Source organism: Oryzias latipes, chromosome 16 (assembly GCF_053564925.1).
Source record: "Oryzias latipes strain Hd-rR chromosome 16, Olatipes_Hd-rR_3.1".
NCBI classification, from domain to species: domain Eukaryota; kingdom Metazoa; phylum Chordata; class Actinopteri; order Beloniformes; family Adrianichthyidae; genus Oryzias; species Oryzias latipes.
Window position 1 is genome coordinate 16,252,568 of NC_136252.1, and position 26,889 is coordinate 16,279,456.

At 39.3% G+C, this 26,889-nt stretch overlaps 1 protein-coding gene across 5 annotated transcripts in view; it reads right to left on the reverse strand.

The window, feature by feature from the left end:
• The window catches only part of LOC101166080 (RNA-binding motif, single-stranded-interacting protein 3), a 160,302-nt gene extending 139,047 nt beyond the window's left edge, over nt 1–21,255 (reverse strand). For all 5 annotated transcript variants that reach the window (XM_023963990.2, XM_023963991.2, XM_011485042.4 and 2 more), the window contains exon 1: nt 19,979–21,255. In XM_023963990.2, the coding sequence (XP_023819758.1) occupies nt 19,979–20,053 (75 nt within the window). In that variant the 5' untranslated portion in view covers nt 20,054–21,255. The remainder of the gene's footprint in view (nt 1–19,978) is intronic.
• Nucleotides 21,256–26,889: the final 5,634 nt, after the last annotated feature.

A 26,889-nucleotide genomic window follows, 5' to 3' on the forward strand; every position in this document is an offset into this window, starting at 1 on the left:
GATGGGTACCGATTTTTAAAACCAATTAGAGGTACGCCAGCTTTTTGGCAGGCGGCCCAGAAAGACCTCATGGCTTGTGTGAGGCAGCTTGGAATCCCCACATGGTTCTGTTCATTTTCTTCAGCTGATATGCGTTGGAAGAATTTACTTTCCTGCATTCTGAAGCACGAAGGTAGAACTGAAACTGTGGAGCAGTTGGAATGGGCAGACAGATGTGAGCTTTTGCGTCGTAATCCTGTCACTGCTGCTCGGATGTTTGATTTTCGTTGGCATTGTTTTCTGAAAGAGGTTCTTATGTCGCCTGCATGTCCTATAGGAAAAATTAAGGATTATTTTTATAGGGTGGAGTTTCAGCAACGAGGCTCACCACATCTTCATTGCCTGTTTTGGATAGAGGATGCACCTGTAATTGACAGAAATACAGATGCTGAAGTGATTGCATTTATTGATCGTTATGTGACTTGTGAGTTACCATCAAATATTGACTTACTGGAAATTGTAACATCTGTGCAAAAACACTCTGAAACACATGCGAAAACATGTAAAAAAAAAGGAACTGTGTGTCGTTTTAATTTTCCTAGACCACCTTCTGCGCGTACATTCATATCACGTAGCACAAGTGCTGAAGAGACACAGTCTTGTCAATGTGTGTTATCACAGAAAGAGTCTTGCAACTGTAAAGAAAATGCACAGACACCGCAATTGAAGAAAAAAGAGGCTTCTGCATTGATTGCACACATTAAAGCTGCTCTCTCAACTGATGGGCCAACTTATGACAATGTTGAGGATTTGTTTGAATCTGTTGGGTTAAACCAAAGCACATTTGAAACTGCATATAACTGTTGTGCTCGGAAAACCCATGTTGTGCTGAAACGTCAACTTAAAGAAGTTTGGATTAATCAATATAGCAAGCCACTGTTAAAATGCTGGAATGCTAATATGGATATACAGTTTGTTGTCGACGCATACGCATGTGTTGTGTACATCATTTCTTACATCTCTAAATCAGAGAAGGAAATGGGTTTATTATTGCAGTGTGCACAAAAGGAAGCATGCAGGGATGGAAATGCTTCTGCCAAAGAGAGTCTAAAAACATTAGGCAGTACATATTTGCACAACAGAGATGTATCTGCTCAAGAAAGTGTTTATAGACTGACAAATGCACATTTGAAAGAGTGCTCTCGGAAAGTTGTGTTTCTTCCTGTTGGTGAAAATACTGTTAAAATGAGTTTACCGTTAAAAGTACTTAAAGAAAAAGCATCAAAGCATTCTGTTAGCACAGATGATATGTGGATGACAAGCATTGTGGATAGATATAAGAACAGACCTAAGAGTGATGATTTTCCTTCAATGTGTTTAGCAGTATTTGCTTCCGAATTTCGTGTGTTGTCAAAAAATGAAAGTGCTGCTAAGCGAATAAAGTTGAACAACAACACTGGATATGTTGTAAAAAGAACCCGCACACAACCTGCTGTTGTACGTTACGTTAAGTTCTCTGAAACAAAACAGCCTGAATTGTTTTATCAAAGCAATCTGCAGTTGTTTTTGCCATACTACAGCGATAGCCAGCTGAAACCTCAAGGTTTTGAAACGTATCAAGACTTTTTTCATAAGGGCACGATAAGACTTGGTAATTCAGGTCTGCAGTTGGTAAAGTCCGTGGTAACATTAAACAGAAGTAAATTTGAAATTGATGGTGATAAATTGGTTAATGCTCAGCAAGGGATAGATAATGCTGGTGTAGTTGAAGATGCCTGGTGTGAATTATGCCCTGAGCAAGAATTGGAAAGACTTGAGTGTCAAGAGTTGTTGCAGAACCAAAAAAGTGTCGATGATGAACAGGAATTTGATATTCCTGATTTAAGAGTTTCTGCTCAACATAGCCATTTCTTTCAACTGAATAACACAAAAATGCCTCGTAGTGATGGCTTGGCTTTAATTCGCTCTTTAAATGAAATTCAGATGGATATTTTTTACCAAGTGAGAAAATGGTGTGTGGAAAAGGTTTTGGGAAAAAAGCCAGAACCATTCCACCTGTTCATAACAGGAGGTGCAGGGACTGGTAAAACTCACCTAATTAAAGCAATAAAATATGAATCAAATAGACTATTGTCTCCTCTTTGTCGTCATGTAGATGACATCTGTGTTTTGTTGACGGCTCCCACAGGAATTGCTGCGTTTAATGTACAAGCAAGTACTATACACAACACTTTTTGTATTGGTAAAGATGTCCGCTTACCTTACACACCACTGGGTGAGGAAAAATTAAATTCTTTACGTGCCATTTACAGCAGTTTACAGATTTTGATAATTGATGAAATATCCATGGTAGATCATAATTTATTAGCATATATTCATGGGCGTCTGAGGCAAATAAAGCAAACTGGTAACTCTGCATTGTTTGGAAATGTTTGTATTATTGCAGTTGGGGATTTCTTTCAATTACCTCCAGTGAGAGGAAAACCATTGTATGTAGAAAATGTGGGTATGGATCTTTGGTGTGGTGTGTTTGAAATTGTTTGCCTAGAAACCATTGTACGCCAAAAAGATCAGGAATTTGCCAAATTACTCGGCAGAGTTAGGACACGATGCAAAGGTACTGAAATGTTAAAAAGTGATATCCAACAATTGAAGTCACGTGAAACGGGAGAAGGCAGCTCTGCTTTACATATTTTCCCAACTAATGGTCAAGTAAATCAACATAATTTAACCCATCTACACTCATCCTGTCCAGAGTATGTAACTATTAAAGCTCAAGATTATGTAAATTGTAAGGAAACAGGTAGACAAGTGTTACTAAGTGGTAATCATTCAAATGCTAACAATACTTGTCTAGCAGAAAGACTTCTTTTGGGGAAGAATGCACGTGTCATGCTCTGTAAAAATGTTGATGTGGCAGATGGTCTTGTCAATGGTGCATGTGGAATTGTGACTGATATTGTCTATAGAAACTCTGACTTTCCACAAATTGTTTTTGTGAATTTTGATAATAAAGACATTGGAAGACAACGGAAGAAACAGTATGAAAATCATCCAGGGCTTGTCTCAGGTTCTGTAGCCATTGTTCCAGAAGAGGAACGAGTCACAGGAAGAGGTGGTCTGAGACGTCAGTTTCCTCTAAAACTTGCTTGGGCTTGTACTGTTCATAAAGTTCAGGGTCTTACCATTGATAATGTTGTTGTGTCTTTGAAAAAAACTTTTGCTCCTGGGCAGGCTTATGTTGCATTAAGCCGCGTAACAAGTTTGTCTGGTTTAATTATTCAAGATTTTAAGGAACAGGCCATTTACTGTAACAAAACAGTTTCTGAATATGTGGCAAACATGCCTCAATATCTGATAAATAAAGAAAATCTCACTTCTAGTTCATGTGAATTCAGCATTTTCCTCATGAATGTGCAAAATTTACAGTGGCATGTAAAGGACTTAGCTTTGTGCACAAAACAGTTACATGTTAACTGCATAGCTGTAACTGAAACATGGCTTCCAAATGCACCTTTAACTGATGCATTGAACATCAGTGGGTATAATTTTTATAGTATGCCACGCTCACTGTCTTATAGTGGAGTAGATCCTAGACTGAATGTGATTAAAGGCTTAAAACATGGTGGTGTTGGAATGTACACCGTTGAAAATATCCTGTTTGAACATGTAGAGATACAAAATGTAGATATTGAATGTTTAGTGCACAGATTTATTACATCAAACATAGTCGTGGCAGTTCTGTATCGTCCACCATCATATGCCATTTCATTATTTAGAGAGAACCTTAAGAAATTAGTTGATCTTTTGGAGCCCCTGGGTGATACCATTGCTATAATGGGTGATTTTAATGAAAACTTAGTAAACTCTAAGACAATAACTGATTTCATGGCACATAAAGGTTTCATTCAACTGGTTTCTGAAAACACAACGTTAAAAAATACGATAATCGATCATGTGTACTTAAAAACAACAAACTATAAAGTCGAATGTACAGTTGTACAAACATACTTTAGTGATCATGATGGGGTTCTTTGTCGTTTTACACATGTAAGTGACTGTTGATGATTGTGGCAAAGGAGAAAGGGAGAGATGGCGACATCTTTATCTCTTTTAAGTCACAAATGTCTGACTTAATATAAAACGTCAAATGTTGAACTCAATACATGCTGGTGTCAGTTGTTGTGGCGAAGGAGAAAGGGAGAGATGGCGACATCTTTATCTCTTTTAAGTCACAAACGTCTGACTTAATATAAAACGTCAAATGTTTAACCAAATACATGCTGGTGTCAGTTGTTGTGGCGAAGGAGACGGGGAGAGATGGTGACATCTTTATCTCTGTTAAGTCACAACGTCTGACTTAAATTAAAACGTCAAATGTTTAACCAAATACATGCTGGTGTCAGTTGTTGTGGCGAAGGAGACGGGGAGAGATGGCGACATCTTTATCTCTTTTAAGTCACAAACGTCTGACTTAATATAAAACGTCAAATGTTGAACTCAATACATGCTGGTGTCAGTTGTTGTGGCGAAGGAGAAGGGGAGAGATGGCGACATCTTTATCTCTTTTAAGTCACAAACGTCTGACTTGATATAAAACGTCAAATGTTTAACCAAATACATGCTGGTGTCAGTTGTTGTGGCGAAGGAGACGGGGAGAGATGGTGACATCTTTATCTCTGTTGAGTCACAACGTCTGACTTAAATTAAAACGTCAAATGTTTAACTAAATACATGCTGGTGTCAGTTTTTGTGGCGAAGGAGACGGGGAGAGATGGTGACATCTTTATCTCTGTTAAGTCACAATCCTCTGACTTTATGGAAATATGGTTTCTTTTCCTGCATCATGAATACATATAAGGCATTACAAATTTACATTTTTTTCTGTAGTTAGCAATTGAGTAAAGAATCAAAATCCTTTTTTTGCATATTTCTAAATTTCAAACCATCTGATTTACAAACATATTACAAGTACTCAAAAAGTACTTCAGAAAGTAATTGAAATTTATGTATCTATTGCATTCCTATGGCCTAGTTATTCATGATGCAGGTTTTGCTTTCCTTGCCATGTGACTTCAAAAAAGCAAAAGACATTGGTAATGGTACTCCCAGTTACTGGGATGGGGTTCGATTCCCTACAATGTCCGTGTTCTGAGGTCACATAAACATTTTTTTAATGTCAGTGAATATATGTCTTCATGAATTAACTTTTTTAATCAGAGAAATTTCTATAAATCTCGCCATAGGAGAATCCCCACCGCACCCACCCAGACTAGAACATCAACGGGGTCCACTTCACAGCCGTGAGGCTGCAAAGTTAAACTCCAGCTTCCCCAGAAAGGGCAACAACCACAGACCAAGCCGACAAGCCCTGGCAGAAAAAATCCGCACAAGAAACACTGCAGTCTGTTCCAAAAAAATATATAGTTTTGCCATTGCCTTGCAGATCACAGTAAAAGTGATTTAGTTTTCCAGTAATGTCAGTCAAAACTGCAAGTTCAAATTTACCATATTCTTATTCATACTCACCATATTCAGCAGACATCTCTAATAGCACCTTGAAAATCCTGTGCTGTTTTGCTTTGCAGCTGAGGTTTTTTATGATTTTCACAATAGGAGTCATTATGTGTCCAGAGCCAATCACTTCTGCACATAAGGCCTGCTGGTGAATGAAGCAGCAGTAATGCAGACATTTTGGAAAGTCTGGGTCAGCTTTACAGTGAGTGATGAAACCTGTTTGTCTATTGATCATAGCAGGAGCCCCGTCTGCAGGTATGGCTACCAACTTTTCTAATGGTACCTTTTTCTGCACAAAAACTCCTTCACCGTGTTATACATTAAAACTCCTCTTGTAGTTGTCTGTTAGGGCAGTTGTGTCAATCATGTTAAATGTAGCTTGCAGCTCCAGAAACCAGAAGGAAGACTGAAGCCAAACGGTTCGAGCAGGGCGTTGTTCTTGGGGCGGTCGCCCATGCCAGGCGGTCGCACGTGCTCGGGCCCGCTAAATGCTACTTGTAGCTTTAATTATTATTATTATTATTATTCTACCGAAAGAGTCGCCTTTTTGAGGCCTTTAACATACCCCAAAACTCACCAAATTTGGCACACACATCAGGAGTCGCGAAAAATTTCGTATTTTATAGGAGATTGGCATGGGCGCAGAAAAACGGCTCGATAGCGCCACCTACAGTGACTTTTGTCCCGACGCCCCGCATACGCTTTAACGTACAAGCTTGATTTTTACAGGGCATGTTCTTCAGATGGAGACCTACGAAAAAGTCTGAAAGGACCCACCGGTCACTCGCACAGGAAGTCTGATATATTGAGGTCAATATGTCATTTTTGCTCCATTTTGGACATTTGCAGGCCTCGCTCTAGAACGAACTCCTCCTAGAGATTTGTGAATAATGACTCCAAACTTTGGTTTTGTAAACTAAACACATGTCCGATGTTAAATTGCGAAGCTTTTAAGTTTTTACGGATGTTTGTGACCGTGGCGGCGCGTCGAAAATGGAGGTCATTTTGAAAACACGCCATGAAAAGAAAAATGGCCATTACTCAGCCATGCAAAATCCAATCTGATCCAAAATTGATATGCATGATTGTAGTCTGACTCTGAACACATCAGAAGTGGAAAAATCCAGAACAGGTGTAGCGCCACCTGCTGGTAAAAGGAAATGACATGTTTTACTTGGAGCATCACTGCTCCAAGTAGGATGAGCCGACACACCTCAAAATGATGTCCACCTGTTGAAAAGCCATTGATGTTTACTCTGATAAAAAGCCATAACTTTCAATGCGGGGGTGTGGTCGTGACAGAGCGGCGAAGTTGGGCGTCTCGCCATGCACACAAAAGTTGCTCTCACGTGCACATTCCTTGTCCAATCTCACTGAAATTCAATACAGGTGATGAGGCTTTCATTCTGAACCAATGGATATGACAATCTTGGACGAGCTCCATAGCGCCACCTAGATATTGACAAATACATTTTATGTCACATTCTGACCTATCTTTTCTCTGTGCTTTGTCCGACATTCATAAAATTACAACAGGAGATACTCATAAGGGTCTTCTCTCATCGTCTAAAGTTTCATGGGTGTACACCTGACGGTGCCTGCGCAAGCCAGTGCCAAACAGGAAGTGGTTGATTGCGTTGCAGTCAGATAATTAAAAATTCATAAAAAATCAGCCGTTTGTATCACGAGGCTGAGATTTCAGAATGAGAGGCCTCTTACATATCTCCAACTTAGATACACAGCACTTGCATGGGTGAACAAAAAACGGCTCAATAGCGCCACCTACCATGTTTGTTTTTGAGAGCCCCGCCATGTTCTTTAACATACAAGCTTGATTTTTACAGGACATGTTCATCAGATAGAAACCTACAAAAAAGTCTCTTGGGACCAAGCTGTCAGTCGCACAGGAAGTCTGCTATATTGGTGTCAATATGTCATTTTTGCTGTATTTTGGTCATTTGCAGGCCTCGTTCTAGAACGAACTCCTCCTAGAGATTTTTGAACAATGACTCCAAACTTTGGTTTTGTAAACTAAACACATGTCCGATCTTAAATTGCGAAGCTTTTAAGTTTTTACGGTTGTTTGTGACCGTGGCGGCGCGTCAAAATTTGAGGTCGTTTCGAAATCACGCCATGAAAAGAAAAATGGCCATTACTCAGCCATAAATAATCTAATCTGATCCAAATTTGTTGTGCATGATTGTAGTCTGACTTTGAACACATCTGCAGTGGAAAAATCCGAAACAGGTGTAGCGCCACCTGTTGGCAACAGGAAATGACATGTTTTACTTGGAGCATCACTGCTCCAAGTAGGATGAGCAAACACACCTCAAAATGACGTCCACCTGTTGAAAAACCATTGAAGTTTACTCTGATGAAAAACAAATCTTTCAACGCGGGGGTGTGGTCGTGACAGAGCGGCGAAGTTGGGTATCTCGCCATGCACAAATGTTGCTCTCACGTTCACATTCCTTGTCTGATCTCACTGAAATTAAATAGATTTGATGAAACTTCCATTCTGAACCCATGGATATGACAATTTTGGACGAGCTATATATGTTCATAAATGATCATGAAGCATGATCATTTAATCAAGCTTCATAGGAAATCAGCCGTTTGTCTCAGGAAGCTGAGATTTCAGAATTAGATGCGTCCTACAAAGCTCCATGTTTGAAAAGCAGCACTATACGTACGAGAAACATTTAACCACCTTAATCACCCTATTGTGCTAAAAGCAAATTTTGGGACATTTTGACTCAAGCAAATATTTTTATCATAACTTCTGTTTAGTTTATCAGCACCAAAATAAAAAATATTTACATTTATAAAATGAACTGGTCAACTCTAGGATTTTATTTATTCAATCTTACATCCTCAAGCTTTTCATCAGTCTCCCCTGCTGCAGGAGTGGAGTTAGCCCCCCCCCCAACCCCCGGCTGTGTGCTCACATGTAAATTAGCCAGGAGTGGCAGACAGAAAGTAGAACAGTTAGAAAGCCTAGTTCAACACTAAATTACAGCAATTTCCTTTGTTTTGTTTGTCTTTTATACATCCTTAGCACTAATCATTGCTTTTTTATTCATCCAAAATACAATTAACTTTATATTTTATCTTTTTTTTTTTTTACAAACAAAATATATGAATGTGCTCCAAAACAAAACCCAGCCTCAGTACACTCCTACAGATGTAACATCAGACAGTAAATGTCTCTTTTATGCTTTTTTAATCAATGCTGCAACTTCTTTTCATTTCCTTTCAATACATCCAAAGAAATTAAACTACAACGACAACAAACACAACATATAGCAAATGTCTCTAAGAAGATTGTGTATATACAATATGTACCACCTTTAAACACCAAATAAATAACAAATCTTTCTAATACAATCACAAAAAATGGAACACAAAATGTAAAACCCAAATTAGAAATTGCAATTTTAAAAAGATACATTTTTCAGCAGCTTTTCAAAATCAATCACATATTTTACTCTTCTGTGGATGAAACAAAGAAGTCCAGAGCAATGTAGCCACTTCTCCAAAGTCTCTGTCACCTTCAGTTTTAAACAAAGTCTGTGAAAATCCACCATACATTGGTCACATGTATTCAGAGACCGGCTAAAAGTCCACAATTGTAAAAGCTCTTATATAGACAACTGTTTGTTTGCTTGGAGCTCTAAATATAAAAAAATGCTTTTCTATCACCTAGAAACAGATGGAGAACCACATCAACTGGATTAGTAACAGGGAAACATGTTTAGGTTTAAACTTACATCAATAGACAACATGAAGCTGTTCATCACATTTTTGACCTAAACATGTAAACACATCCTTGGCTCTGCGGTTAGGAAATGGTAATTGGGAATCTCTTCATACCAGGAGCCAGCCTGAACATTGGAACATCACCACAGTGCCCATCCAGACTGGGACAGCAACGGGGTCCACTTCACAGCCGTGAGGCTGCTGTGTTTAACTCCAGCTGTCCCAGCAAGGTAGACAACTGCAGCAACATCCACTGACCAAGCTGGAAAGCCCTGGCAGAAAAGATCCCCACAAGAAAAACACTGGCTCAGGGAGGCTGGTCAATAAAAAAATATAGTTTTGCCAATGTCTTGCAGCTCGCAGATCAAGTGGTTTAGTTTTCCAGTAATGTCAGTCAAGAATACAAGTTCAGATTCACCATATTCATATTCACCATATTCAGCAGATATCTCCACCAATAGCACCTTAAAAATCCTGTTCTGTTTTGCTTTGCAGCTGAGGTTTTTTATGATTTTCACAATAGGAGTCATTATATGTCCAGAGCCAATCACTTCTGCACATAAGGCCTACTGGTGAAAGAAGCAGCAGTAATGCAGACATTTTGGAAAGTCTTGGTCAGCTTTACAGTGAGTGATGAAACCTGTTTGTCGGTCAATCATAGCAGGAGCCCCGTCTGCAGGTATGGCTACCAGCTTTTCTAATGGTACCTTTTTCTGCACAAAAACTCCTTCACCGTGTTATACATTTCAACTCCTCTTGTTGTTGTCTGTTAGGGCAGATGTGTCAGGAATTCTTCTCTTGTGGAAACCAAAAGCTATGCTGTACTGTTGCCGTCCACAGACTCATCACACTGGACGTTAAACCACCTGCACTTTGTAAGATCCCGGTCCAGCTAATTCACCAAGTTATCAGACATAGCTGACACTCATCTAGACATTGTAGTGAAAATTGAATGAGTTCTATTGTTCTCATCCTTAGGGACAGTGATAGCAATTATCATCATTGCTTGTTTCTTAATCTGATAAAAACCTTCTTCTACTTGATGAGAAAATGAGCAGGTCTAAACGAGGCTTAGATTTAAGAATTTTTTTTTAATGCTATATGCAAAAGTCTTTGTCCCTTAAGGCAACAGATTATAGTCCCCCCCCCCCCCCCCCCCCCACAGGCTGCTGTCATATTAACATTAGCTTGGAGCTCCAGAATGGACAAGAAAAAACGACGAGAATGGCTCGAGCAGGGCGTTGCTCACGGGGCGGTCGCTCGTGCCAGGCGGTGGCACGTGCTCGGGCCCGCTAAATGCTACTTGTAGCTTTAATTCATCTTGTAACTGAATTAAGCTCTAAGCATGTCTTTCTAACCATCGGTATTCTAACTGGAATTATGTTGGCTGCCAGACAATGTTAGACTGTTGTACATTGCATGTGAAAGCGCTGCTGACTGCTGAAGCCCTTGGTTATTTCCGAAGTACAACTGCTTGAGAATAGAGAGAGGGGTGCAGTGGGGGTAGGTGTTGGGGTGCTCTGACAAGAGCTTTTAAGAAGCAGAGAATCCATTAGACAAGGCTTGCTACAAAGTGGCCAACTATTAAAAATGCAGCAGCTCCATTATTCCCTGACCCAGCCTACAACTTCACCACATTTCTTTTTTATTTCCCCTTGGAGCCCTATCGCTTTTTTTTTTTACTCTGGATTTTTTTTTTTTTTACAGCCATATGTTCTCCTTTTGATGTGTATCACTTTTCTCCTCTTCGTGTCTTTCTCTCATGCCTATTCCTTTTTATTTTTTAGCTCCATACCTTGGTTTTTGAATGGCAAGCATTCAGGGGTAAGCTTCTCTCATCCCTTAACACTGTCATCTTTTAGGTTGGTCAGCATTCACTGGGTCGCTTCCATGTCTGACAATAACTGAACATATACAGGTGGTTAGTAGACGCCATAAAAGACTTGGGGCAATATGAACAGATGGTAGGAGAGAGCCAGAAAGACAGAGCCCTGAAACAGTTGGAGAGAGGCAGGATAGAGGCAAACAGAAAGTAGGCCGAGTGTTGGGTGGTACAATAAAAAGGAAGAAGCATAAAGCCATCGTCTTGCCCACTTTGGCATATGATGCTATGAGATCAGGCCTAAGATCCAGAATAAATAGGTTGGGCTTCAAAACAACATGTTAATATTGTCTGTCGTAAACCTAAAATTGATGCAGGCAGCCAGATGTGAGCAGAAAAGGCACAAGCAGAATGCATGCTGGGTCATAAACTCTATATCCCTTGTTTACTTTGCACACTAAACACACACTCGTCCGTGTTCATATGTGGGAAAGACGTGCGCTGAATTATTTATGGTCGCCTTTTCAGCTGTGCCAAAAGTTCTTTATGTTTGACAAGAGAAGGAGCAGAGGCTTTAAAGGAGACAAGGAGGGAAGGAGGCAGTTAATGTGAAACAGCAGATTAGACGATGGCTTAATCAATTTTCTTGGTGCCGTTCATGTGTTTATACAATCATACTTTCATGTTTAGTGTGTCCCTCTTACTCTCACGCTTTTGTTTGCTCAACACAGACAAGCCAAACACCGGCCACATTTATCTAGCGCATAATAGAGAGTAATTGAATGTGAAAAGCTCATTTTTGAAGAGACGCAATATTCTATTTAGATGTCCAGGCGTGTCCGTACGTGTCATTACCTTGATATCAGTTGAATGCCATTTCTCATTACCTTAATTAAAGCTCCTTGTGTGCCAGTGAGCGTATTAGCACGCTGATCTTCAGCAAACTGATGATCTGCTGGTTGATAATGCGACTTTTTCCCTCTGTTAGCCTCTCTTATCTTGCTCCTAGTGATTATCATCACAGATTCTAAATCCAATCATCATAAGAGGCTAAAAAAGATTTAAAACCGTAAATAGCAGCACTGCATTTGAAGATACTCGATGCATGCTTGTGCAAATGAAAGTTGATGTCCTGACTAATTTTTGGAGGCAAGCATAGACAAAGCAAAGAAAGACGCGGTGAGTTCTAGAAATAATGAGAGGAAACGTTTTTACTGTATTTTTTAAATATCATAGTCAAAAAATTATTTTTAAACGAATGTTTGAAGAGCAAGTTGGCATCTAAGTAAAAGTCTATGCCAAATTAAAGTTACATCAGAGACTCAATTTTACTGAAGTGCTTCACAAATAAAATGTCAATGTTACAATTTTAAGGTCTGACTTAAAAAATGAATTTTGTAAAAAGTTGACAAAATAGTGGGGGGGAATTGACAATGAGATGTTGTTTATTTTTTTTAAACACCTTTGGGAATCACTTATAACATTTAATTGTTTAGACGAGATTTGTAGTTGAAATCAGTAAAAACAAACAAAAGGAACGGAAGTTAGTATTAATCCTTTTTTGTTTGTTTTTAGTGTTTCCTTTGCCTTAATTAACACTTCTATCTAAATCTAAATGCAAACAACTAATCAACCAGAAAGTAGAAATAAATACAGGATCGAAGCTTAAAACACAAAATAAGGAAGGAGATGGTGAGTTAAGTAAGCTTTAGCACCTCATCTCCCAGTATTTAATTATTGGTACTTTTTGGAATGAATGAATTGCTTTTATTGTGACTAACCAAAACAAGTAGAGGTCCAATGAAATTGCTCTTTTGTAAAAAGGGAAATACACAAGGAGAAAAAGAGGAAGTTTCACAAACTGTTAGACCATTTTTTATGGACCTCTGCCAACATCCACTGATGCTGTGACCATGTCACGGGCTTGTTGACGAGTCCCCAGACGCAGGGAAAGAGGCTCAGACACAAGTAAAAAAGCCTAATGAATCAATAGCAAAAAAAAAAAAAAACACCACATGAAAAAAAAGAAAAACCAAGGAACAAAGGCACAGGGTGAGCATACAAAACAACCAACACTGAATACAGACAGCCAACTTAAATAGGGAGAAAGCTAAAACGGCAAATGTGCACTCCTCTGCAGAGATAAGGTGAGGGTGTGGATCAGCTGGGAGGAGCCACGGTGGGCTTGCACGGAGAGAAAAGGTGAAACACTAACAAAACCAAACAAACACACGCAGAACATAACAGAACAATCATCCAGCCAAAATGATGTGCTTTGACATGACTGAGTGCCATGTGTCATCAATGCTTAGCTTTTTATTGTAAACAGATGTTCTCAGAATTTGTACGTTTTTTTAAAGTTCAATCATTTTACCTTTTATTTACTTAAAAATACAGCATGCAAATATAAAATGTGTACACTCCATGTTTCTTTTTCACCTTTTACAAGAGTCTTTAACAGTCTCCAAATCCAAAAGCTGTAAAAGCTATTAAGGATAAGTATCTTTTTAAATTTAATTACCAAAAAAATAATCATCACAAGTGGTTTAAAATAACTTATTGTGTAGTTTTACCCTCTCCTCCTTGTCAGGCTAAAACATTCTTAACAACCAGTAGGATGTTCCTTTGTTGTTTTACTGATGATGTCACAAACATCATGGTCTCCTCAAACATCTCTCTTTAAGGCCTTGTTAAACCTTTAGGCCCTGAAAACCTAAAAAAAAAAAAAAAAAAAAATGCATTTTTACCACAGTTTAATGTTATTGCTTAACTTCTTAGTATGAAATATAACCTTGCTCCTGTTTCAATGTGAAATTTCACCCAGTTTCTAAATTTATTTTTGTTTTAATTTAAATTACCTGAAAAAACACATCATGAGACAATTTCTCAGGTTTTTAATCATAGTTTAAGACAGGATATTAATTGGTAAATAAATTTAGTTTGCCGTGGATGCTGCGGGATACAGTTTTACTGTTAGTCTCTCAGCTCAAGCTCTTAAATCTGTCCTATACTGCTCAAGGTTGGCTCAGGTCTGTTTGGAAACAGAAAATTTCTTTTCATTAATGCTTGTTTAGATTTTTGTTTGAAATGTTGTTAAGTAGTAAAACACAAAATATGAGTTTAACTACTCAACAACAGAGTTCTAAACCCAGTTGTTCAGCAAGAAAAAGGTCAATGGCAGAGCTTCCTTTTGGGACATGTTTAAACACACACAGAGCCAAAAAGAGTATTCAGTTACTGTTTACGAATGCCACAGCTAAATTCAACTCTAAAAGAAGTTTTGACATGATAGGTACTTACAAACAGCATGTAGTTTTAAAAAATAACTTCTTCCCTACTTTCAACATTTTCTCTTGATAAGTCTGAACAAATCCCACAGAGAATGTAAGACTGTAGCCAAACTTGAACGCCACCCTGTTCTGATCTCTTCCTACCCTCTTATGGACATGATTAAGTACCACTAGACTCACATAAGAAGACATACAGTGCCTCCCTGCTCCTCACTAATGTACACTAACTGAGCCTATATCCCATTATAGAGGCAGTACAAGGGCAAATCTGTATTTAAAAGGCACATTTGCACACACTCTCCTCTGGTGGACTTCCTATTGTTAGTATAAGAGTGTCATTTCGTGACAGCATGTGGTGCAAGCGTGCATAGAGGCTGATTTTACAAGGCCAGAAAGCTGCCCATATGTACACACGCTTGATTACCACAGGAGGATAATTGGCACCTGCTGGGCAAAAAGAAAAAAATTATAGAACCCAATCGGATCAATGAGCAAAAGAAGACAAATGTGCTGAGCAGGAAATGGGGTCAAAGAGGAATGAGACCATAAAGACAATAGGTTGAGCATTGTTGTGTTTTTCTCACTGTAGGGCGCACCGGATTATAAAGTGCGCTGTCAACGAATGCTATACTTTCCAACTATGTCATATATAAGGCGGACCAAGCTAGAAGACGTATTGAACGAAAAAAAATAGTCAGAGATAAGTCTGTCAGTCAATCAGACTTTATCTACTGCGTTCTCAGTAACTCAAGACATCGTTTGGAACACGCTACATCAGTGTTTTTCAACCAGTGTGCCACGGCACACTAGTGTGCCGTGGGAGATGGTCAAGTGTGCCTTGGGAAATTGCCCTCATTAACTGATCTAAAAACATTTCCCATCTCCAGGATTTCAGTTCTTTGTTCATCCCAACAGGCCCCGATAAAACACCAAGAAATTGGGAATATGAAAGATCATAAAATACTTTTTTCTTTGTGTTTATTTGATTCTATTAAATACATTTTGATAAGGATGACGATACCGCGATTTAGCCGCAGCTTTAGCTGTGTTAGGAAATGTTCCGCCCCTTTTCTCCACCAATCATTCTTGGGATCTTAATCACACGTCATCAGTCTGACCAATCAGAAGTGGTTAAAGTCTTCACTTCCTTGTTCTGAATTCTGCTGAAAAAGTCTCTCAGTTCTAAGAAAAATACCAGCTAAAGCTCGTCTTTAGCGGTGTAGCTTTCCACAGAATCCGGTGTCGGACCGTGGAAAAAGTGAACAAAACAATGAAGCTCAGAGACGCTAGTCTGTCTGCGTTTGGCGGATTATTGAACTACATCTCCCATGATGCATTTGGTTATTAAAGTGACAGTGTGAGCGTCTGGGTGCACGACTATCTCCTCTTAACGTCGTGAAACCACAACGACCACAAATCAAACAGTTTTTAAATCTTTTAACTTAACTTTTATTACATCTTTAAAAAACAGCTGCCACAATTTTTTCTGCCACAATTATCACAAAAATGCATGTGAGATCATGAAGGGACTGCGGATCAATACAGACCGAGTTTCTCCTTTTTCTTTTTTTTTTTTTTTTGAATGCCGGTGTGCCGCGGGATTTTTGTCGAGGTTGAAGTGTGCCGTGGCTCAAAAAAGGTTGAAAAACACTGCTCTACATGTAAGCATCATTAGCATATTCACAATACCTTTAACTTCCAACCTCATTTGCAAATCACAAAAGAATAGATTGATACTTCTAAAACAAATAATATTGTAAAGCTAACTCCTAAACTTATTAGTATTGTAAAAAAAAAATCTTTAAAAGCACAGTCGGACACCACCATACGTTAGCGTAGTCACAATAACCCCCAACCTTGTTTGGAACTCGTAAAACAACAGACCAATGCCGCTAAAACAAACATTACTCCCACTATGCTAACTTCCAACCCTGTTAGTAACACGTAAAAAAAAGCACAGTCTGACACCGCTACATGTTAGCATAATCACAATAACACCTGAACTTGTTTGGAATTTGTAAAAAACAACAACAAAAACAGACTGATTTCGCTTAAACAAGCGTTATTGTGATTATGTTGGGCCAGAATTCCTGTTACCTACATTGTAGATACCAGTGGGAATAAGGCCCGACAAGGACGTAACAAATGGACTTAAATCTTTTAATGTTTTATTTTGTCCGATTAGGACTTAACAAGATTAAAATGTTTTTAATATGATAATAAGGAGGTAGTGGATGGTGGGCGAGACTCCATGTCCATATGCCTATAAAGGCTGTGGGCTAACAGAAAATAGTGGAGCATCCATCCTTGCCTGGGTTTGACTGGTTTTGAGACGCTAAAATCATCTTCTGTTTTATTCCGGAATAAACAGACCCTTCGAGCAGAATTTAGATTCCAGGTTTTTCTTTTTTTTTTAGTTCACTTTTCCTCAACAACTAACTTCCAACCTTGTAAAAAAAAAAAAAAGTAAAATACAACAAACTTACTTGAAACTTAAAAAAAAAAGCTGACTAATTTGGCTACAACAAACATTACCGTGGCTATGCAAACTCCCAACATTGTTAGTGACACGTAATAAAAATAGCACAGTACAACACCGCTACTTGCATATTCACAATAACACCAAAACTGAGTTGGAACTCGTAAATTAAACAGACTGACATTCTGACAAAGCACCGTATACCTCTCAAAATAACGTCAACATCACTAAGAACAACCAGAGTTAATCCATATGTAAGGCGCTCCGCATTATAAGATGTACTGTCATGTTTTAAAACACATGAAGGCTTTTAAATGCAGAATATAAGGTACTCATATACAAATGCTCCAAGATTTAAAGAGTGAAAGCAATACAGGCAGATAAAACGTAGATACCTATCAAGGTCAATATGGATGATTAACTAGGGAATCTTAGAAGCTTAAATGACAGCGGGCTAAATGCAAAGGTGTCTAGCAGGAAGTGAGTCACTCACATGCCTCACTAAAAAAAAACATTTCTGTGATTGATCCGCAAAAAAGTGAAGAAATTAATCACACAAAGTCAAAGCCACAGGTCTTAATTCTGCGAGGTAAAAAAAGGAAGACAAAAAGAAGATGAGCAGATGCAGATTTTGTTCATCATTTAATGTATTTAGCAACATGCATGCCCTCGTGGCGCAACCGCAACCATATGTGCACACTCTATGGAGCTAGTATCCAATTTGATTTGACCTTGACAGCAGAGAAGGGGCTGGTGAGAAAAAAAGGATAGAAGGATGGATAGAGTGTAAAGAATGAAGCGATAGTCTGGGCCAGATGCCTGTTGCAGATACTTGTGAGAAATGATATGACCTTGAACTGATAGAGATAAATCATGAAACTAGAGAGCCGAGCCACACACAGACATGAGTAAAACTGGCTGACAGGAACTCATCAAACACTCAAGTTAATATAACCTGCAAGTACATGCAGCGTAATGTCTGGTGGCCGGCACCTACAAAATACTCAGTAAATTGCTCATGCTATAATTGTTCATAATAATTTAACTTTATACTGCATGCAAAAAGTATGAATATGCCACAGTGAAGTAAATTTAAAACAATTAAAATGTCAGTTTTCTGGTGTCAATTTTGGAATTTGTGTAACCTGGGAAAAGAGTAATATTCACTGTCTTCTCACAGTCCACAATTAACATATTTTTGTTTTTCCTTACAGCAGCCAAATTGAATATATTCATCCACTTTTTCAAACAAAGCACATGCATGCAGATTGGTATTAACAAACCATCCCCAGCTTATTTTTGCCCATCTTGAGCACATTCTCGAAAGCCTCAGACGGCTCTCACATGTGAATGTGCACAGTTCTGAGATCAGCAGATATGTGGGTGATGCTGATGTGCCAAATGCAAATGAGAACCTCTATCCAGCAGTTAATTAGTAACCTTTTTTTTTTTTTTTTTAATAAAGACAGAGTTTCTGCAGTGGATGTGTTTGAGGAAATGTAATCAATTTGTTACAAAATGATGTTAAATAAAAACCTTCAATCTGGCTATAACTCTATTTGCACATGAATCTACCATAAAAACTGCAGTTTAGCCCAGAAAGGAACAGATTTTCTTCCTGAATTGCAGTAGAGAGAAATAGCAGCCAGAGATAAATGCAGTCTCACATCTCCTATAAACTGGTGTTTTGTGAGGCTTTGTTAAGAATTCTACTGGCATCGCCACAAATTCAATATTTGTAAAGGCTCTAACCCTTTCCAATTTTTGTGCATTCCTTTCAACTTTTTGGGTAAAAACTATTGCAATGCATTTTACTTTAGGCCATATCCTGCAAAAGCAGCGTATTACCTGTTCATTAAAATGTTGATTTCAGGCCAAATTAGGAGGAAAATGTTTTAAAAAGTAGTCTTTTAGTTCTGTTGCTGGAATAAATTTTGTGTGTTGTTGTTAGTTTGCCGTTTTGACGTATTTTTAACACCTGAGCAAGAAGTTTCTTACCTGCTCCTCCCACGCTGCGTCCACTCAATATCATGATCTCTCCACTCCTACTTGCTTTTCCTTTCTATTTCTCTCACTCACAAACACATTCAGGTTTCCTTAAACTTGCAGTGAAGCTTCCATATTTCTCACATTTTACTAGTACACGTTTAAAAGAAAGGTTAAAAAAAAGACGGAGATAAAGCGAGGGAAAAGAATGAATCACAGCAGACATGGAGAATAAAGGGTGATATGATGCAGGAGCAATCGATCAGGCCTTTGTAATCCATTTTTGTTCGTAGGAGGCAGAAGAATCAGAGTGTGACTTAGTAAAATGAATTGATCAAAAGTCTGATTGCAGACTTTTTTTTCTTTTTTTGTGAAAGTATTATGTGCATTTTATCTGTGAATAAGAGAAGAGAATGGGAGGAAATTAAGAGGGGTAAAAAAAAGACAGAGATGAGTTTTTGCACCGCGGTAATCTGAGCAATAGATCAGATTCCATCCATCTTTTCAGTAAATATGAAATATGTGATGGAAATGATCCGAGGAAAGGGGGGGGGCGAGGGTTGCAGGCTGCAGGAGATGGTGCTGAGGGAGTGAAGGCGCGGAAAATAGGGGGGACAAAGTAGGAAAGAAAGCAAGGGGGCTGGGAAGATGGTAGGGCCCCCCTGCCCTGAACTTGAACTTGTAGCTAGAGGGAAGTGGAGGGCTTGGAGAGGGGAGGATGGGGTCAATCGCTCAGAGGGAAGAGAAAAGAAAAACCAAGGCGACTGAATTTAGTCTCTCCTTCGCCATCAGACACTCAGACAAGTGGACATCATCCTGTTTCATAAGCACCATTTGTCCTGATGTATTCTCTATTTTCTTTATTAGAGTGAATACATGTTTCTGCTTTATGGTTTAGCCCCAAAACAAACATTATAGACGTCCTTCAGTAAGTCTCAATCACAATCTTAAGGTCATGGTACGTTCTAAAAAACAATTCTGAAAATTGGTAGCTGTCCTGAGCAGCTTCATGTCAACTGCACAAATAAGTTCAATAAAAAAGGGCGGTTAAGTTTGAGCCATTAAGAAGACAAAACTCCAACCCGCACACACTCAGACAGCTTTGAAGCAGAGGGTAAAATAGGTCAGCAGAGATCACCATCTTACCTTCGTCTGGAGATAGTGGGGATAGTAGTAGGTGTAGTGGGGGTACATTGGCTGCTGCTCCAAACGTTTTCCCATGTAGCTGGAATGCAACTGAAGGTCCTAGAAGCTGGAGATAGAAGCTCACAGGTGGGGCACGATGGCTTCCAGCTGCTGGCCTGAATCCTTCAGAGGGGCTGTTTCCAGGAGTGGAGGATACAGAGAGAGATTCCGTCTCACTGGTTCAAAGGCGATTCAATGAAGAGGCGGTGGACAGAGGAGCAGATAGTGTGTGCAATTTCAGTCTGTCTGATTGTTTTGGAGCTGGTAAGGGATCATCACAAACACTGCCTTTTCCCCCGGGTCTGGAAAAGAGATGCCCGGGAAAGCAGCGGAGAGAGGCTGCGTGAGATGGATGTGTGGGGTGAGGAAAGGAGGATACAGAAGGATAGTAGCAAGATGGGAAACAATAGAGGGAATCGAAGAGCAGGACTAAAAGAAGAGCAGGGTAAAAGGAGAGGGAAGAGGAGAAGGGGGGCTGAATGGTTGGGTTTAGCTTGCCGGGTCTTTGCACTCTCCGCTTTACGAATTAGACTCACTCCTCTTCTCCCCTGCCTTGAACATGCCCCTCAGTTTGCTCTTCCTCTCCTTCTTGGGTTTCCCAGTCACCCTCTTCCAACTCCTCTCCTCTAGCAGATGAGATCCCGATCCCAGCAGGAGTCCAGCTGGATCTTGAAGAACAGGCTGCTCTTTGCTCTATCCTGAAAAGATAGTGAGACCAGCGATGAAGTCACACATGGATGTGGAGCTGGAGAGAGAACAGGAGGAGGAGGAAGAGGACAAGGAGGAGGAGAGAGGGTGGTCTGGAGCTGAAGCTGTGACTGCTTTTTTCTCTCACTCCCTCCTTCTTTTGTTGAGCCCCGGGGATAGATGGATAGGTAGATATCGCTGGTGAGGAGGATGAGCAAAACGGAAGAAAAAAAGCCCTGCTATGAACTCCTCTCGCAGAGGAGGAGGCAGATTGCTTTATCCAGACGCACACTCATTCAGAGGAAAATCCCATCTGATCCACAAGGTGCCCCTCCAACTCTTTTTTTCTCCTCTTCCCCTTCGGCTATCCCTTCCTTTCTTCTCAAGCTCTCTCCCTGACGGCTTGCTTCCCACTGAGCCTGGCAGCCGTCACTGTGTCTGTTTGTGTGTGAGCACTGGCAGCGGCGGCAGTAGTGTGCGGCATGTGTGTGACTGTGCGTGTAACTGAGAGGGGAGCGTGTTTGTGTGGCTGTTGGTGTCTGCTCCACTCTGCGTGCTGAGGCATAGAGGGGCTCGGCTTCAGCGCAGCCACGCTCCTCCCTCTGTCTCTCTTTGCAACAGGAAAGTGGGAGTGGTTCTTCCAGCCCTCCCTCAAGTCCAAATGTGCATGTTTGTTCTCAGAAGAAACTGAGAGAGACAGACATGGGCCGTCCTGCTGGGAAAGCCAGGATGGGAGGGGGAACAAAAAGTGGGAGCTGGTTGAGGATGCATTAGGATTCTAATTTGGAAACTGGATCTTTATATGTGCGGCAATACAAGAACTGAGCAGGATAATACTTATATGTCACACCTTTCATTCATAAAGTCCTTCAATGTTGGTGTAATATCTGCCCTTATGCATAAATACATGCATGCACAAAGATTATATTGATCTTTCTATAAGCTCGAGTCACATACGCCGGTGAGGGGTCAGTGTGGAACATAGTTGAGTGGTTGTGTGGCACAGTGACCGACTGACACACTGCTGTCTGTTATATGATGTAACCAGGTTTAAGTAGTGCTCTTACATAAGCACAGTGAACCATGCATGAAAAAGCGGCTCTGCCCTCCGACTACAGCTCTGTATGTGTGTGTTACACAGAGAAATGACAAGAGCTGGCAGACATTGCAAGTTCACTGTAGTGGAAAAAGAGGCACTAGAACAGAATGCAAACGCCAAATCTCCTCTAAGGTGAGGCCTCTGTTCCTTCAGGATAGTTTTATGGCTCCAGGTCTCAGGAAGACAAAGATGCCTTACTTAAGGGTAAATTTGAGTTGATTCCTCACATGTTCTGCTGTTACACATTCATTGCATTTATTTACAAGCTCGCTCTATCCTAGCACACATTAAAAAAATGTTTGGCCATAAACCAAGTAACAATAAAACCTTTCTAAGGGAGTAAATTAACTGAACTTGTTTGGATTTAGACATTTTTTTCTTTTAAAAAAATAATTTGAGAAACTAAGGCAGTTTCTTATTTTCTTTTAAACTGTGAAATCAATTAAGGTAAAAAGAAGGCTGCATCACACAGCCACTACGTACATTTTATGAATATTACATGGATGAATATTCATCCATGTCATACATGTGTGAAAAGTCTGTTAGACGTTCGTGGACACAGGCGGAACGGTCGTAGACTGCCACAAATTTGGGTATGCATCACACAAAATTCGCATAATAATTGTGCATATTTGTCTACTTCGTTCATCGTCTAAACCTGTTTTGTCCCTTTCGGGGTCACATGGCTGCTGGAGCCTATCCCTGCCACTCGCGGGCAAAGGCAGGGGACATCCTGGACAGGTGGCCAGTCTGTCGCAGGGCGGGACTTGAACTGGGGGCGCTATTGCTGTGAGGCAAGAGCGCTAACCACTGTCCCACCGTGCAGCCCTAATTGTGTATAAACTACATAAAATACACATAAACAATGTAATTCTCAACCAACAAAAAATTTTGGTCAGCTCAAAATCGAATTCCTGTGAAGCCCCGTCGGCCAAAACTCTCGACTGACATCTGTGCACATCGACGAACGCAAGACACACAAAATTTACATAGTGGATGTGTCACATGGCCTTAAGGTATGTATTTTGCAAATCAAAAACTTTAGAAAAATTCTAGTTTAACATCAGAGATCTGTGAAGCGTTTGTTTTGCAACTGCTTTCCGAAGAAATTATTACTAAATACACTCACTGGACACTTTATTAGACACACCTGTCCAACTGCTCATTAGCACAAGTTTCTAATCAGCCAATCACATTGCAGCAACTCAATGCATTTAAGACATGTATGGTCAAGACAATCTGCTGCAGTTCAGACCAAGCATCAGAACAGGGAAGAAAGGTGATTGAAGACTCACCCAAACTGGACAATAGAAGATTGGAAAAACGTTTCCTGGTCTGACAGTCTCCATTTTTGCTGCAACATTCAAATGGTAGGTTCAGAATTTGGCATAAACAACATGAAAGCATGGATCCATCCTGCCTTGTACCAACAGTTGAGGCTGTTAGTGGTGGTATAATGGTGTGGGGGTATTTGCTTGGTACACTTTGAGCCCCTTAGGACCAATTGAGCATGGTTGTAATGCAACGGCCTACCTGAGTATTGTTGCTGACCATGTCCATCCCTTTATAACCACAATGTTGTTGGTAAGACTCTTTATGGCAGTTTTTTTTTTTTTTTTGCTTTTTCAAAGGACATTTTCAGATTTTATAAATGATTGACTTATTTCTTGTTTGTATTCCTTATGTTTGCAGTGCATAAATGCACGTTTGTCAATCAGCTTATTACCAGTTCACAAAAATGATTACTGAATCATTACAGGTAGCAAAGTTGATTGGTAAACACATTCTGCAATTAAACATGTAGGATGCAGAAAAGAAGACAGAAACATCGTACCACCTGAGGACTGAAATAAATGCTCCACAAGAAGAGTTGGTAAAGGTAATGACTGCAGGTCTGACAACAACTGTGTTTCCCATTAACTGATATTTCAGTAGCTGGGAAGAACATCCACTATGTGCAGCGATGTGTGAAGGCAGCAGTCTCAGCTGAGTCACAAGCTGTAAAATGACACAACAGTCGCACGGATCTGTTTTTGATGCTTTTTTATCTCTGTTGCCTTGTTACCATGCAAACAGGGATTATTCATTACATTTGTATACACATACAAATTGTCAGTACAGTCCTTTAATATGTGTTGTAGTAAGTACAACCATGAGGTTTTTTTTCATTTAGAATAGCAAAATTATGAAAATGTTGTTAATCTTCGAAAATGTGCAAGATGAATAAAAATATGTCTTTGTGAACCACTATTGCTGTCTTCAATTTTTGCTGATACACATTTTACAGTAATGTATGTTGAAAAGTTGACTGCAGAAATTACAGTGGATACAAAATGTATTCATAATTATCAATTACAACATTTTTTATTTAAAAAAAATCAATCAATACATTTGAAACTTGAAGAGGTTAAAATTGTTACTCTTTCGCCAGTTACTAAGGGTGAAAAGATAAATAAATTCATTTCAGGCTTTCCAGCCTTTTAAAAACAGAAAGTTGATTTATCTTTTTTTTTTATATAAAATTATTTAAAAACACATCTATCCTTATCTGCCCATTATAAGGGTTTTTGGTCCCAGGGTCAGTGGTCTCAACAAGTAAAGGGATATTTCCTCCAGTCACCTTGTCTAGAAGATTGGTTGGGAAGTCACATGAGAGACATGTTCCATCAGGTTGTGGATCATCTATGAGACCCACTCCTAGTTGGACACGTCTTGAAATGTGTCCAGGTGCCCTTCCTTCCCCCTTAATTGGCTTTTCTCATTGTGAAAGAGTAGCTTCTCCAGAAAGGATAAACTTGACATCCTATCTTAAGGCAGACTCCAACCACCCCGCAAAGGAATCTTTTTTTTTTTTTTTGCCATCTGTATCTGTGATCTGAGCCATTGCTTCAAAACCTAAAGTTTATGGATAAAAAAAGAGTTGAAAAAGGACTCAGCACTCCTCTTTCTGAGTTGAGCCATTAAAACAATCCATGAAATTCAGCAAGCTCAAAATGTAACCAGTTTTACTAAAAAAAAAAAAACTATAACGGCAAATTTTGGTGCATCAAAAAGGATTTAAATCAAATATACATAATAAAGGGATCTTTTAATGTTTAAAGAAAATATGTAAAGGCAAAAGTCTGACTGATCCAAATGTGTTGACCGTACTCTGCTTAGCTGCGTAGCTGCTTGAAAAAGATATTTCTCACCTCTGGAGTTTGTGAGGAACCAGTGTGTGATGTTCACTGACTTAAATCTGCTAAAACGCCAAAAAAAGGCAGAGCTTGTTTCTTTAAAACATTTTTCCTTAGACCTCTAAACCATAGATGTATTCACCTGTCTAGAAAGCATATCTGGCCTTTTTCCTAACGGGTGCTGTAACAGAAAAGGGCCTTGGGTATAATCATCCATGTTTACATATATTTAGGTATTTACGATATATGTATGATTTTTTTTTCATCCTGGATTCACCCTTTATTTATCCTTTATTTTCAAGGGAGTCCTGGCTAGGAGGAAATAATAAATTCCATTTACAATAAAAATTTAAACATTTAAAACATAAAATAAACAAAAATGAGAGTTTATGTAAAACAGATACTGGATTTAAAAATATTCAGAGGAAGTAGTTCTTTTAATTTCCACCTTTTTTGTAGAGTGTTGATTAGTGAGCATAAGTTACAGTTTTGTTCTAACAGGTTTCTTAACAATGAAAAGGAGTTACCCAATGAAAATCTTGCTCCACTTCAGCCCCGGATATAGAGGATAATCAGTTTTTCCAGCCTTAAAAAAAGACGGAATGTGATTCAACAGCAGTAAAAATCAGTTGTAAACAGACTGAAGCCAAAATCTATACACTGCTTGGTGTTGGAAATACCTCAGGTAAAATCATGACCTCACCTCAGGTGAAAGCTGTTCTGATTAGAGATCAGCCACATTTGCAGCACTAGCATTAAAGGAGAGAACAAGCAGATATATAATGCATGCCCTGTGTTCTGTGAGACAGAACATTTTTTTTGCTGGGCAAACATGGACTTCCTTATTCCCTCTAAAGACCAAATACAACTATTATGAGCATTAGGAGATTTGCAGGTGTTCAAGAAATGGCTGTTATAGGCTTTACCACACAGTTGGGTAAACTTAGAATCATTGCTAAGACCAAATAAAGATGTGACATGACACTTCTGTCTCAATTCTATTTCAACAAAAATGGCAATGCTTAGCACAAAAACTGAATATTGAATCAAGCAGAGTATGTACTTTTAGGCTTTCCCTATCACAGCAAAGACTTAGACAAAAATCATGATTTAGATCAGCTCATTGACCAGGTGGAAGAGTGTCCACTCTGAAAAAAGGGGATTGTGAATTTAATAATGAGACCCAATGCCACCTAGCTTAAGGGGGTGAATTGAGGTGCTTAACATTCCAGATTGCTGCCATAATGCTACTGGAGAGGATGAGTCAAATACGGAGAACAAATAACAAAAACCAAAAGGTGCTGTAAGAAAAAGATTTTTTTGGGGAAAACATTTTTTAAAGCTACTTAAACCAAATCATGATAACTTATTAATTTATATCTGCTGTACAAAAAAGCACTTCATTTATTTATTCATTCACTTCCGGATCGAGTTCTGAACCTTGCATTTGGTCTGTATTCAGACTGCTTTTCAACCGGACATTTCTGATTTGAATCAAAGCTTGTAAACAAAACCATGTGACCAAAGATCTCTGCAGTCATTGGCCAGGAATTAGGAGGGCGGGCAAACGACGTGAAAAATGATGAAGTCCTGTGCTTTGCAATCCTTGTCGGGATAACTCACTGATTCAAACTTTATATTTCGCTCACTAGTTTTGAAAGTCTGTATCGCTGTCAGATTAGGAATGGGCCGATATAATTATTCCGGTCAAAAACCGATATTTCCTCTGCAACTGTGGCCGACAGCCGATATTTGGCGTTTGTTATTTCCCTCTTCAGGGAGGAGGGAGAAAATAGGTAATATAAAGAAAAATTGAATAACCGGGCGCACACAGCGGTTTATCCGGGCAACACACATAAAAATCAAGGAAACTAAAGGAAACTCACCAGCAAAACACCAAAGGTGGAATA